The sequence below is a fragment of the Piliocolobus tephrosceles genome, chromosome 1, assembly GCF_002776525.5.
Source record: "Piliocolobus tephrosceles isolate RC106 chromosome 1, ASM277652v3, whole genome shotgun sequence".
NCBI classification, from domain to species: Eukaryota; Metazoa; Chordata; class Mammalia; order Primates; family Cercopithecidae; genus Piliocolobus; species Piliocolobus tephrosceles.
The window spans coordinates 120,450,819-120,465,103 of NC_045434.1; the positions used below are offsets into that span (position 1 = coordinate 120,450,819).

Here is a 14,285-nt window from a genome sequence, read left to right on the forward strand (position 1 = left end):
ATATTTCCTCCTATGTTTTCTTCTGGTATAGGTTTAGGTTTTTCATTGACATCTATGATCCATTTTGAGTTTTTTGGGGTATGTGGCATGAGGAATAGATCAACCTAATGAGAGGGGATAAAACCAGCCACGAAGAGTTTATAGATAGGAAGTGCAAAAATGTGAATGGAACCTGGGAATGAAAAAAAGCCAAGATTCAAGGAAGCAGAGTTCGGCACTGTCGGGGAGGCAACAGGAAAATTCTGAGAAACTAACACTGCCTGCTGAGAAAAGCAATGACAGCTGTCTTTTCAACTTGGATGAGGTCACCTTGGGTAGAGCATTTTCAGTCAAAACAAATCTTCTCTGTTCATAATTACATGTAACCAACAGCTTTATAAGAATTCCCCCGGCAGAAACACTTGAGAGGTCTGAACTCCCTGAGCACTATTAAAGGTCACTTCTTTAGGTACAGGAAGATCTGGGATTCCTGACACTGAGGGTGACTGAAGCATCCTTGGGGCACTCCAGGCATAAGGTCTTGGGGACAAACCCGAGGAGTCATTGCTTCGTTGGGAAATCAGAAGCACACTCACTGCTGGGTTTGCCAATCTGACGCTTCACCAGGAAGACACCTAGTTGAACTACAGGAGGATGAGAAGGGGGGATTAAAATCTGTGCACTCGGGCAAATCCGGGGACAAATCAGGAAAATCCTTCCCAGCCCTCCCAGTTTCTGGAGAGGAGGAGTAGGACGCAGGGCCCCTCCAGACTTTCTCCCACGTGGCTCCTCTCCGGCAACGAGCTACTGCACTTACCCAGGCTTAGGAAGCGGGTGTTTAAGCCATGGGTTAGGGGATTCATGAGCACGCCCGATCCTTTCCCTGGAACAATGAAAGGGGTGCTCCACGGACTCCTCTCGGCCGACTGATCTTTCGCCGCCCTGCCCCAGCGGCCGACGGGTTTCTACCTGTGGAGCGGGGGTCTAGTCTCCGCAGCCCACTAGAGGCTAGCCCGGCCCCCTCCCGCTAGTCGTAAAGTGCAGTAAAGGCACCAGCATTTTGCGGCACCGTAGGTGAGGCCGGCGGCGTGGGTCCTTGCGGTGAACGGAGCCGGCGCTTTGGTAGTTCCTTCTGCGGAAAGGCGGTAGTTTGGAATTTGGAAAGGCCAGGGAACTAGCTACGATTCTGTCAGCGGGTAATTGGCTGCTCCTAGGTTTGTGTAACAAGCGGTAAAAGTGGTAGGGTTGTTTAAAACTTCTTATCCCAGTCCTTAAGAGTGACATAAGGTTCCCAAACCCCTCCTTGTGACTTGCCGCTTCTCTTGTGCTACTTTGGTTGTCACCTTCGTGTTCATCACTAGATTTTAGGTGTCCTCGGTGTAACTGACGGTTTTTCTGTCCACTTCGTCTTGCAGTCTCTCTTCTCCTGAAGTTTGAAATGCTTTATCTCATCGGCTTGGGCCTGGGAGATGCCAAGGACATCACAGTCAAGGGCCTGGAAGCTGTTAGACGCTGCAGTCGAGTGTATCTAGAAGCCTACACCTCAGTCCTGACTGTAGGGAAGGAAGCCTTGGTAGGTGCTGAGGGTTCCCCAGCCTCCTGGGAAGAAAGCTATCTAACATCTGATTTTCATACACAAAGCTGAACAGAATTTTCAAGTCTGCTTGTTTAAACTCTTTGAAACGCATCCTTTGTTCATTAATGATCTGAGGAGCAAAAAAATGGAAATTATACACCAACCAAGTGACTTGGAAAATGAAAGGGTGCTTTGTCCTATTTTACAAGTCTAATTTGGTGGCTTTCTCCAGTAAATAGGAAAGCCATTTTATACTCTTGGGGGGTAGTTATCAAAACCCCTTATTTCATGAGATAGTCAAGAAATCCTTTCTGAGTTGAGTGCTAATGAGGTGCTGACACAGCCTTAATGAGTTGGTTATATATTCAGAAACCAAGCTGAAAGCTTCCCCCTTTGAAGTATGTCCATAGGGAATGGCGATTGCCTTTTTGTATCATATCCAGAGAGATCTTACCTTAAATAGACTATCTCCCAATAAGGCTTATACTGATACACTTGTATACACTGAGTGAGCCTGGACTTAATACATACAAATGTATGAGTATACAGTTATATGAGTATACACTAAGTAACCAGAATATTTGTTAGTGTATTATACATTTAGTTGGCCCTCATAAGGGCCCAGTAAATTTGGGGGAAGGGTCAACTTCAGATTCATTGTCAAACTCTAAGTAGAATGTAAATCAAATGATTAATACATATGTTATGGGAGAAGAGAGTAGATTTTTAGAATTGTCTTTGTCCTGTCTTCCAAACAAAAAATTGACTTAAAATTTTTAGGCCTTAGATTCCTTTAACATCTTGAAGAAGGAATTAAGAACTGCTACTTGAATTGGCCATGCATTTAAATAAAAGTTGTGTGTAAAGACCAACTTTGATATATACATATACGTGGAGAGAGAGAGAAAGTAAGTCTTTCTTTGTTGCCCAGGCTGGGGTGCAGTGGTGCCGTCATGGCTCACTGCAGCCTCAACCTCCTGGACTCTAGTATCCTCCCACCTCAACCTCCTGAGTAGCTGGGACTACAGGTGGGTGCCACCATGCCCAGCTAACTTTTTTGTATTTTTTGTAGAGACAGGTTTTTGCCATGTTGCCCAGGCTGGTCACAGGTTCCTGGACTCTAGCGATCCGCCTGCCTCAGCCTCCTAAAGTGCTGGGATTATGTAGGCATGAGTGACCACACCCAGCCTAAGACCAGCTTTCATTTAAAAAAATTTTTTTTTTCCTCATTTTTTCACTCTTAGGATAGAACCAAAATATCTAAGCTCAGAATGATAGAAATGTACCTCTCTAATCCATGATTAAGGAAAAGTAGAAGGAACTTAATACCATCAAGAAAAGAGAGACAAATAACAAAACAGCAGTTTGATAGAATGACATATCAGGGGATGGCACAGAGGAAAATTTGGATAAAGTTTTATCTTAGCTTTGTTACATGTTATTGTGACCTTGGACAAGTCCTTTAACTTTAGTGACTTTTCTAAATGGGGTAAAAACCACCTACTTTAAGTGTTGAGCATAGGTCTTAGCATAGGTTCTTAGCTATGGTACGTGGCACAAAAGTGTTCAGAAATAGAAATTGTCAATGGTCACATTTCCAAACTTCTCTGAACCTCAGTTTCTTCATTTGTCAAGTGGGAATCCAAGCAATTCTCCTGTCTCAGACTCCTGAGTAGCTGGGATTATAGGCGTGTGCCATTGCGCCTGGCTAATTTTTGTATTTTTAGTAGAGATGAGATTTCACCATGTTGGCCAGGCTGGTCTCGAACTCCTGACCTCAGGTGATCCACCTACCTCGGCCTCCAAAGTACTGGGATTATAGTTGAGAGCCACTGCACCCAGCCGAGGTCTGCCACTCTTGACCTCTACACTGTACTGTGTCTCTGTATTCTTTTTTTTTTTTTTTTTTTTGAGATGGAGTCTCACTCTGTCGCCCAAGCTGAAGTGCAGTGGCCAGATCTCAGCTCACTGCAAGCTCCACCTCCCGGGTTCACGCCATTCTCCTGCCTCAGCCTCCCGAGTAGCTGGGACTACAGGTGCCCACCACCTCACCCGGCTAGTTTATTGTATTTTTTAGTAGAGACGGGGTTTCACCGTGTTAGCCAGGATGGTCTCGATCTCCTGACCTCGTGATCCGCCCGCCTCGGCCTCCCAAAGTGCTGGGATTACAGGCTTGAGCCACCGCGCCTGGCCGTCTCTGTATTCTTAAGGATAGATAATAGCTACACAAAGTGTAACTTCACAGAACACCTACAGAGAAGGTAGGATTCAAGCAAAATGGTCAATGCTGGATCCTGCCCTGCTTAATAATTTGTTCATGTACTCCTTTGTTTGACAGATATTGTTGAGTACCAGATACCATTGCACTACAGCAATCCTTATAACTTTTAATAACTCACTCAAAGTTCTCAGTATGTAAGAAACTGTATTATTTATCTATGCATCCAGTTTTACTCCATTTGAATTACTTATTACTTCTCAGGAAATCAGTTTTAAGATTCATGCTCCTTCATTCTGTACTGGCTGATGAGATGAAAAAAAAAAAAGGATTCATGATCTTGCGTAACAGCCTGTAACCGCTCTTAGATGACTACCAGCTTACTAGCTCACTCTCTACTGGATTTGTTCTCTAGAGTTGAGCTGTAGGGAATTAAATCAGAAAGCAGTTTGTTTGCAAACTTCCTACATATTTAGAATTCAGTTATTGCTCCTGCAACTCTGCCTTTTTAGCAGAAACCAAGGAATATACTTTTAAATTACTATCTTCTGCATTCATGTAGGAATGTTCACTGGTTCTGTAAACAGCTAATTTTCTATTGTTTCTCATTGGTGCTGCCTTTCTTTTTTAGCTGAGTTTCCATATGTTTAACCACTGAAAATTTAATAAAAGCTAAACCATGTTTGTTTAAACTTATTGTTTAATATATTTATTCCATATTACATCATGTTTCTGAAGTAGGGCTCATGTGTGTACATATTCTGTATTCATCCTACAGTGTTCTGCTTGGCTTTTAGAACCCAATTTAGAAATAAATTAAAAATGCAAAAAGCCTCAGATGTTAAGAGGTCTGTCTCCTTTGGGATATTAAGACAGCCCCAAAGACAGAGTTTAATTACAACATGATATAAAGTACTGCCTCACTGATGAGTTGTATTGAACAATCTGTGTTTGGGTGGTTGCCAAGATATGCACCAGTCCCAAACAGTGTGTGTGTGTGTGTGTGTGTGTGTTAGAATGGTCACCTGCTGTCCCTTTATCTTGATATTGGACTTATATCTGTAGGAAGAGTTTTACGGAAGAAAATTGATTCTTGCTGATAGAGAAGAAGTGGAACAAGAAGCAGATAATATTTTAAAGGATGCTGATATCAGTGATGTTGCGTTCCTTGTGGTTGGTGATCCGTTTGGGTAAGTCAAAGCAGATAGTTTTGAGTTTTTAACTCATTTACTTTCTTTTAATCAGTAAGAATTATTCTATTGCATTTAAAACTTACCTGCCAGGAACTCTATTTACTTAAGCTCTATCTAAAATGTTGTAGTTTAAACTTTTATGATCTTTGAGATTAATGAAGAAAAGCTACTTGGTAAATATATCATCATTTGTATCACTGTATTATCAAGTGTCAACTGTAAAGTTTGTATCATTGCTTCTGCTGTTTTAGAAGGTCATGTAGGGCAACAAATGCCTTAACTGGTATATCATTATTAAATAGTTCATTACAGTTCATTACATTATCAAAAGTCATGCCTGCTATTTGCTGCTGATAATTTCAAGCATCTTTGACTTATTTTGTCCTGGGTTTTTTTTTCCCTTTTGTAATCATCTACTATTTGGCAATACTGCCATCACTTTGCTTGCTTTGAATTTATCTTTTATCAAGTCTCTGATTCAATTTCTTATACCCATTGGGAACCCTGTTGTTTGTCATTACCATGAAGATGGGCATCTACTGCCTAGTCAAGCGTCATCAATCTCTAATGTCAAGTCAAACAGAAGAGTTCTTTGTCTACAGCTGGTTACCTGAGATTTATATCACAGATTTAAGGAACATAAGGACCATGTAAGACCTTGCAGGGGCTAGGAATTTAATTTAAATACAGTGGTAAACCTTTGCAGGATTCAAAGCAGAAAAAGTCAAAATCTGATTAGCATTAAAAAATCACTCTAAATGCTTAGGTAAATGGATTTCAGGGAGGCAGGAATGTTTTCGGTGGAAAAGAGAAAAAGATGGGAACATATTTAGAAGAAGAATGCCAAGATGGATGTGGTAGATAAGGAAAAGGAAAGGAGTAAATCTGTCTCCCAGGATTCTAGCTTTATAAATGAGTGGTTGATAATGTCACTTGAAAACTGGTAAAGAACAGGATTTGGAGAAACAAGAATTGGTTCTGGAAATATGTTAACTTTGAGATGTCAAGTAGGCAGTTAGCTGCTGCTGGAGCTTGGGTGTGGGAGGTCATCCTAGATAAATGGCTTTCAAAATCATCCGTATGTTTATGGTGTTTAAAGCTGGAGGAATGAATAGAATCAGCTTAGGAGAGAAGAATGGGAAAAGAAGAGGACCTAGGATAGCCCTAGGAAACCTTGGAATTTCATCGTGTACCTAGAGCCAGAGGAGGAGGGAGAAAAAGCAAGAGAGTATGTTGTCATAGAAGCCAGGAAAAGAGACGGTTTCAAAAAGGAAAGACTGAATAGCTTCAATATAATACTGAAAGTTTGACTGTAAGATGAGGATAGAAGTATGTGTATGAATTTAAAGACACGATGTTTGGAGTTCATTAGTGGTGGTTTTATGGAGGAGTTGGAACCTGAGCTGGGTCTGGGTAGGGTTCAACAGATAGAGATTATGGGGTGGGTCAGGAGAAAGGTGGAAGGAAGAATGCTCATATAAATGAAAAAACTGAGGTACAGAGAAAGTACCTTAATGTAATTGCTCCCATTCTCAAAAACCTTCAGTGACTTCTCATGGCCTTAAATCTTGAAGTCTTTCTTTTTTCTCTAGCTACTCTTTAACTGCTATGCTAGAACCAAATTGTGCAACTTTCTATTTCATAAGTGTTTTATAATATTCTTCCCCCATTTCTTTGCTCAAGCTTTTTCCTTAAAACAGTTCTTCTCAGTTCCTAATTATACCTAATTGTACTATAAAATTAGTATACAGCTCAGATGCTACCTGCTTCATTCCTGTTTTATTCAGGAGTGCCTTTTTTTTTTCATTTTAAAATCCTTTAATTTGCTCTTTCTCAGTGATTCATCATATATAACCTTGTGTTTAAATTCAGATTTAAGGAATATTTACTGTACTGCAGTTATTTTTTATTTAACAGCATATTATTGTTAGGATGTAATAGTTGAAAATGGCATGGTGAGGAATGTGTAATTTTAATTGGAATTTGAGTGGATTAAATGGAGGAGAAATCAGGTAAGGAATATAGAAGGCAGCAAGGGATTGAAATTCTTAGATATCAGCAAAAAATATCCCTTATTTAATTTTAAGACCCCTTCTTATTTAAATAAAATATATAAAAAGAGAAGATTGTTTAAGATGCTGAATCTTAAATTCTTTTTTTCAATATTTTTAAAATAATGACACATGACAAAATGTGTCATTTTAACCATTTTAATGTACAGTTCAGTGGCATGCTAAGTACATTCACATTGTTGTGCAATTATCAGCACTGTCCATCTCCAACAATATGAAGTTCTTGAAGACAATTAAAAGTCATAGTAAAGTAAGTTCATGTAGTCTCATCTTTGTTCTTTTACCCAGATTACTGAAAGGAATATGGAAATAGATCACACAAAGAAAGTAAATGAGTCCAAAAAGATACTAAATCAATAGAACTTAATCATTATGATAGTTGATAGTCTCAAACATTCTATCCCTAAATCTCTGCATAAGAAGTCTTTATTAAACACACTGTTTCTAATGATGATTCTGTTTTATTATTCCATTCTGTATATCAATATGCTCTGTAACTATATTATTATAATGAATACATAATTTTTATCCCTATGTTGTATGCCTTTTCCTTAGTGGCATACATGTACAGATAATATATCCTGATGTAGGCTTTTTGACTGCTTCCATTCCATGTAATGAATGTGAACAGTGCTTGGCACCTAATAACTATAAAATCAATCTCAGCATTATTATTAGTCCATTTTTCTTCAATATAAATAAAGCTGTCACGTATAAATTTATGTATATGATACCTTCCTCCCTCCCACTTCTTTATCCCCATATTTTAGATTGTTTCCTTATAGTAGATCCTCCAAAATAGGTTTTTTAGGAATAAAATATCAAAAAGTGTAGACATGGAGATTTTCTAGCAAAAAGCATATTATCAATTATTTTTCAAAAGGATAGTGCCAATTGTTAGTGCTTCCATAGTTCATGAAAACATCATTTTCACTATATTATTGCAAACATTACTGAATTTCTGGACCACCAGCCATACTTACTTCAAAAAGGGAGGCACTATAACATTTAAAACAAACATACCGGCTGGCGTGGTGGCTCATGCTTGTAATCGCAGCACTTTGGGAGGCTGACGTGGGTGGATTGTCCGAGCTCAGGGGTTCGAAACCAGCTTGGGCAACATGGCAAAACCCCGTCTCTACTAAAAATACAAAAAATTAGCCAGGTGTGGTGACAGGTGCCTGTAATCCCATAATCCCAGCTACTCGGGAGGCTGAGGCAGAAGAATTGATTGAACCTGGGAGGTGGAGGTTGCAGTGAGCTGAGATTGTGCCACTGCACTCCAGCCTGGGCAACAGAGCAAGACTCTGTCTCAAAAAAAAAAAAAAAAAATCAAATTTTCTGTGTTCAAATTGGCCACCTTTGTGTACTTTTATCGATTCCATTAATCAAAACATTTTTGGGTCTCCTTTTTTGAAATTGCCTTTAGAACAATTTCAAGTAACAAGCATATTATTACAGACAGATTTATTGCTATTTCTGAGCATACATACATATACACATGTATGATTTTAGATAGAGCCATATACCTAGAAATAGTAAATGTATGTGTGTGTATGTATGTGTCTACTCATTTTAAATAAACTTGTGATAGAGATGTAATTTTGAACCAGTTTTTCTTTTTCATGTACTTAAATAACTCACCAAGTAACTAATTTAGTTTTCTTTACTCTTAATGTTAAGTAGTGAGATTCTGTTGAAGGTGATATTTTAAAAAATTCTTTATAATTGATATTCATTTTTTTTTAAAGCTTATTTGAAATCAAATTAATGATTATGTTTCACACTAGTTTTATTTTATGTATGTGATTAAAAACAAGCTTCCTTGGTGGGCATTTGTTAATATATATCTGACTGCTTCATGGGGTGAAAGCCCTTGATCTTCCTACTTAGTATGCATTGACCAGTTGACAGGTTCTGCTTGTTTGCATGTGGTTTCTCAGACATGCTAATGTTGCTTTACCCAGTAGGGCCTGGAATTTTTATCAAGAGGGAAAAATGTCTTTAAAATGCAGTTCTAAATTGATAAGGGGTTACATTTCACTGTGTTCATGTTTATCTATATTCTGTCTTTAATCTACCTACTTATAATCTTGAGATTTATCTTAAAAAAGGAAAGACAGCAGGTCAAATATGCACACACATGTACATTTGCATACATACATCCTAATTATACACAGTAACCAAATGAAAAGTTATAAATAAAATGCTAGACAGATACAAAATCCAATATTATATGAGATAGAACTCTCATATAAAGACTGAGTGACAAGCTGTGAAAATTTATTCTCAGGCATACCTTGTTTTATTGTGTTTTGCTTTATTTCATTTCACATACATTGCATTTTTTAAAAATTGAAGGTTTGTGGCAACTTTGCATTGAGCAATCCTGTTGGTGCCATTTTTTTCTGACAGCATGTTCTCACTTCCTGTCTCTGTGTCACATTTTGGCAATTATTGTGATATTTCAACCTTTTTCATTATTACGTCTGTTAATGGTGATTTGTGATCAGTGATCTTTGATGTTACTATTGTGCTTTGGGTTGCCACAAACCAAGCACATATACAATGGTGAACTTAATTGATAAATGTTGTGTGTGTTCTGACTGCTCCCACCAACCAGCCATTCCCCCAACTCTCTCTGTGTCTCCTTGGGCCTCCCTTTTACCAGAGATACAAATATTGAAGTTAAGCCAATTAGTAACCCTACAATGACCTCAAAGTGTTCAAGTGAAAGAGTCACATGTCTCTCACTTTGAATCAAAAGCTAGAAATGATTAAGGTTAGTGAGGAAGACAGATAGAAAGCCAAGAGGCTGGGTGCAGTGGCTCACACCTGTGATACCAGCATTTTGGGAGACTGAAGCAGGCAGATCACCTCAAATCAGTAGTTCAAGATCAGCCTGGCCAACATGGCGAAACCCCGTCTCTACTAAAAAATACAAAAATTAGCTGGGCATGGTGGCGGGTGCCTGTAATCCCAGCTACTCGGGAGGCTGAGGTAGGGAGAATTGCTTGAACCCGGGAGGTGGAGGTTGCAGTGAGCCAAGATTGCTCCACTGCACTCCAGCCTGGGTGACATAGCGAGACTCTGTCTCGAAAAAGAAAGCCAAGATAGGCTGAAAACTAGGCCTTTTTCATCAAACAGCCAAGTTATGTATGCAAAGGAAAAGTCCTTTTTTTTTTTTTTTTTTTTTTGAGAAGGAGTCTCACTCTGTCACCCAGGCTGGGGTGCAGTGGTGCGATCTCGGCTCACTGCAAGCTCCATCTCCCGGGTTCACGCCATTCTCCTGCCTTAACCTCCCGAGTAGCTGGGACTACAGGCAGCCGCCACCACACCCGGCTAACTTTTTGTATTTTTAGTAGAGACGGGGTTTCACTGCGTTAGCCAGGATGGTCTCGATCTCCTGATCTCGTGATCCGCCTGCCTCGGCCTCCCAAAGTGCTGGGAGTACAGGCGTGAACCACCGTGCCCGGCCAGAAAAGTTCTTAAAGGAGATTAAAAGTGCTACTCTTACAAATGCACAAATGCTAAGGAAGTAAAACACACTTATTGCTGATAGGGAGAAAGTTTTGGTGTTCTGTATAGAAGATCAAGTCCGCCACAATATTCCCTTAAGCTAAAGTCGAATCCAGGGCAAGGCCCAAACTCTATTCAAATCTGTGAAGGCTGACAGGGGTGAGGAAGCTGCAGAAAAATAGTTCCAAGCTAGCCGAGATTGGTTCATGAAGTTTAAGGAAAAAAGTTGTCTCTATAACATAAATGTGTGAGCTTTTATGGATAACAAATGTGGAAACAAGTTATCCAGAAGGTCTAGCTAAGATAACTGATGAATCACTACACAGTAGATTTTCAATGTGGATGAAACAGCCTTCTATTGGAAGAGGATGCCTTGTAGGACTTTAATTGCTAGAGAGGAGAAGTGAATGCCGGACTTAAAAGGACTGGCTAACTCTTGGTAGTGCTAATGCAGCTGGTGACTCTAGGTTGAAGCCATTGCTCATGTATATAACCTTATGAAAATCCTAGGGCCTGTAAGAATTAAGCTAAATCTGTTCTCCCTGTGTACTGTAAGTGGAACAAGAAAACCTGAATGACAGCACATCTGTTTACAGCATGGTTCACTGAATATTTTAAACCCACCCTTGAGACCTGCTGCTCAAAAAAATAGATTTCTTTCAAAACATTATTGCTCATTGACAATGCACTTGGTCACCCAAGAGCTCAGGCAGTGTACAAGATGATTACTGTTGTTTTTATGCCTGCTAACCCAACATCTATTCTACAGCTCATGGATTAAGGAGTAATTTTGACTTTCAAGTCTTTTTATTTAAGAAATACATTTTGTGAGGCTATAGCTGCCCTAGATAGTGATTTCTCTGATGAGTCTGGGCAAAGTAAATTGAAAAACTTCCAGAAAGGATTCACCATTCTAGATGTCATTTAAAGTATTCATGATGCATGAGAAGAGGTAAAAATATCCACATTATTAGGAGTTTGGGAGAGGTTGATTCCAACCCTCATGAATGACTTTGAGGACTTCAAGACTTCATTGCAGGAAGTAACTGTAGATATGGTAGAAATAGCAGGAGAACTAGAATTAGAAGTGGAGTCTGAAGAAATGACAGAAGTACTCCAATCTTAGGATAAAACTTGAACAGATGAAGAGTTGCTTTTTAAGGACGGGCAAAGAAAGTGGTTTCATGAGATGAAATCTATTCTTGATGAAGATGCTGTGAACATTGCTGAGATGACAACAAAGGATTTAGAATATTACATAAACTTAGTTGATTAGATTACTGGCAGGATTTGAGAAGATTGGCTCCAATTTTGAAAGAGGTTCCACTGTGGGTAAAATGGTATCACACAACATTGCATGCTACAGAGAAATCTTTCATGAAAGGAAAAGTCAATCAATGCAGCAAATTTCATTGTTTTATTTTAAGAAATTGTCACAGCCACCCCCATCTTCAGCAACCACCACCCTGATCGGTTAGCAGCCATCAACATAGAGGCAAGACCATCCACTAGCAAGAAGATTACAACTCACTGGAGGCTCAGATGACTGTTAGCATTTTTTAGCAATAAAGTATTTTTAAACTAAGATGTGCACATTTTCTAGACATGATGCTATTACACACTTAACAGACTACAGTTTAGTATAAACATAACTTTTATATGTATAAGAAACCAAAATAATTAATGTGGCTGACTATATTTTGATATTTACATTATTGTGGTTATCTTGACCCAAACTTGCAGTATTTTCATGATATATCTGTATATTCTGCCTTATATTTTAAATACAAAAAGCCTTCAAAATAGAGCAGTGATTCTAGTTGTGCCCTAATTTAGAATTTTAGAGCAGTAATTTTAAGAATTTAAAAGGGCTCTGAGACCAAAGAGCTTAAGAATTGCTGCTCAAGAGTTAAGTTGCTGAGCTTATATTTCATAGGTGTCTTTTTCAGATATTTACAGGACAAAGGGCAAGTAAAGGTCCCTTTAAGTAGCTGCCAAGGCTGCTTTCGGAGTGTTATAGTAGCAACTCAACATTTTGAAGGGCATGTTTAGTCTTGCATTTTCTTGCTAAAAAGCTCAGATGAAAGCCTTATGCAGGTGTGTAGAAGAATTTGAAGAAATGCAGTGCTCCTGTCTCTTTAATTGACATGAACTCAGTAAATATTATAGCTTTACTGTCTTGAAGGTGTTGTTTGCTTTAATCCAATCTAATCTTTTCTCACTACAGGGCTACAACACACAGCGATCTTGTTCTAAGAGCAACAAAGCTGGGAATTCCTTATAGAGTTATTCACAATGCCTCCATAATGAATGCTGTAGGCTGCTGTGGTTTACAGGTAATGCAACAAAGGAGGTTTTTCAGTGGAATTAAACAAAAAGGTTTTATTTTTCCACAAATTGAAAATACATTTATTTGTATTTTATGAATCATAAAACATACTATTATTTGATACTAGACTACTTAGTATATACATATTCTGAATTTTTTAACACTAATTTTTTTATGCTAGGTTTTCCACCTTATTGGAGTAGAACATTTAGATTTAACTAGAAAATTGTTTTAACCTTATATCCAACTTGTACTTACATAAAAAGGAAAATATAAACTAACCCAAATGACTTACTCATCATTGTCGAGGCCCATGATTTTTCATACAGTATTGTTTTGTGTGCTGTCAAGAGCATTGCGATGCTGCATTTCTTAATAGAATCAGTATAAAAGCTAAATGCCAGGGATGTAAGCTTTTAAACCGGATTTGCAGTTATTGATGTGTAAAGTTAGTCATTTTTGTGTCCAACAGTCTTGGTTCTGAGGGGTTAGAGTGCCCCACAATTGTTTCCAAGATTTACTTCTTAGCTACTGACATTCATTTTCCAAGCTTGGTGTTTGTATTCTGATGTTCACACATGGATAATCCATGACAACTATGACTGCTGCTTGGCTAACAGTGGTTTTAAGACATCATCGATTGTTAAGACATAGTCCTATTTTCAGATATATCATAACAGGAAAACAACATGCATCTTAGAATCTGTGAAATAAAGTATTCCCCAGTGTGTCTTCCTGAAACGCATAATTTAAAAATAGATACTTTCAAGAAGATATGTTAGCATCAGTTCTATGTCTATAGCATCAGTTCTATGTCTATAGCTTTAGAGGATGATATTTTCTGTATAACTTGGAGAGAATAGTTCAATTTAATTGACTAATACTGGCTCTTTATGTCAAAATGTTGCCTGTGTTTGTGAAGAACTAGAGAAAAAGTATAAATGATTGACCTGACAGTGTTCACCACTTGCTCTTAGTTGTTATGTTTAAATTAGCATGGAATTTTGCTATCTTTTTTGCCCAAAATGCATACTTTTGAAAAACCTTGCCCATTCAAGTCTTTTTTTACATTTTGAAACCCTTCTGAACATTTCTGTGTTGGAGTAAGTTGAATGCTGTTCATAAAACCATCAAGTGTTAGCGCTACAAAGAATGCTATAGGGATGGAGAAAATGATGCCAGAATATGTTCCCAAGATCATTCAGGTAGGTGGTAGCATAGATGGAGCTAAGACTCTTGATCCCTAGTCCAGTATTCTTCCCTTCTGTGGGTGTCCAAGGGAGAGAAATCTTAGTTTCTGTTGCTGGTTGAGCCAGTAAAGCCCCTTCCTCATCCCTCTTTTCTGCTTATCACTAGAGACAGAAACTAAAAACCAAGGCTTCAGGCTGCTAAAAGCCTA

General features: G+C 38.6%; 1 protein-coding gene across 3 annotated transcripts in view; it reads left to right on the plus strand.

The window, feature by feature from the left end:
• The first annotated feature begins 1,041 nt into the window (after positions 1-1,041).
• The window catches only part of DPH5 (diphthamide biosynthesis 5), a 36,274-nt gene continuing 23,030 nt past the window's right edge, over positions 1,042-14,285 (plus strand). For 2 of the 3 annotated variants that reach the window (XM_023191322.3, XM_023191324.3), the window contains exons 1-4: positions 1,042-1,175; positions 1,395-1,552; positions 4,839-4,963; positions 12,785-12,893. In XM_023191322.3, the coding sequence (XP_023047090.2) occupies positions 1,418-1,552; positions 4,839-4,963; positions 12,785-12,893 (369 nt within the window). In that variant the 5' untranslated portion in view covers positions 1,042-1,175; positions 1,395-1,417. Of the gene's footprint in view, positions 1,194-1,394; positions 1,553-4,838; positions 4,964-12,784; positions 12,894-14,285 lie in introns of all 3 variants that reach the window. The other variant, XM_023191323.3, reaches the window with a different exon arrangement.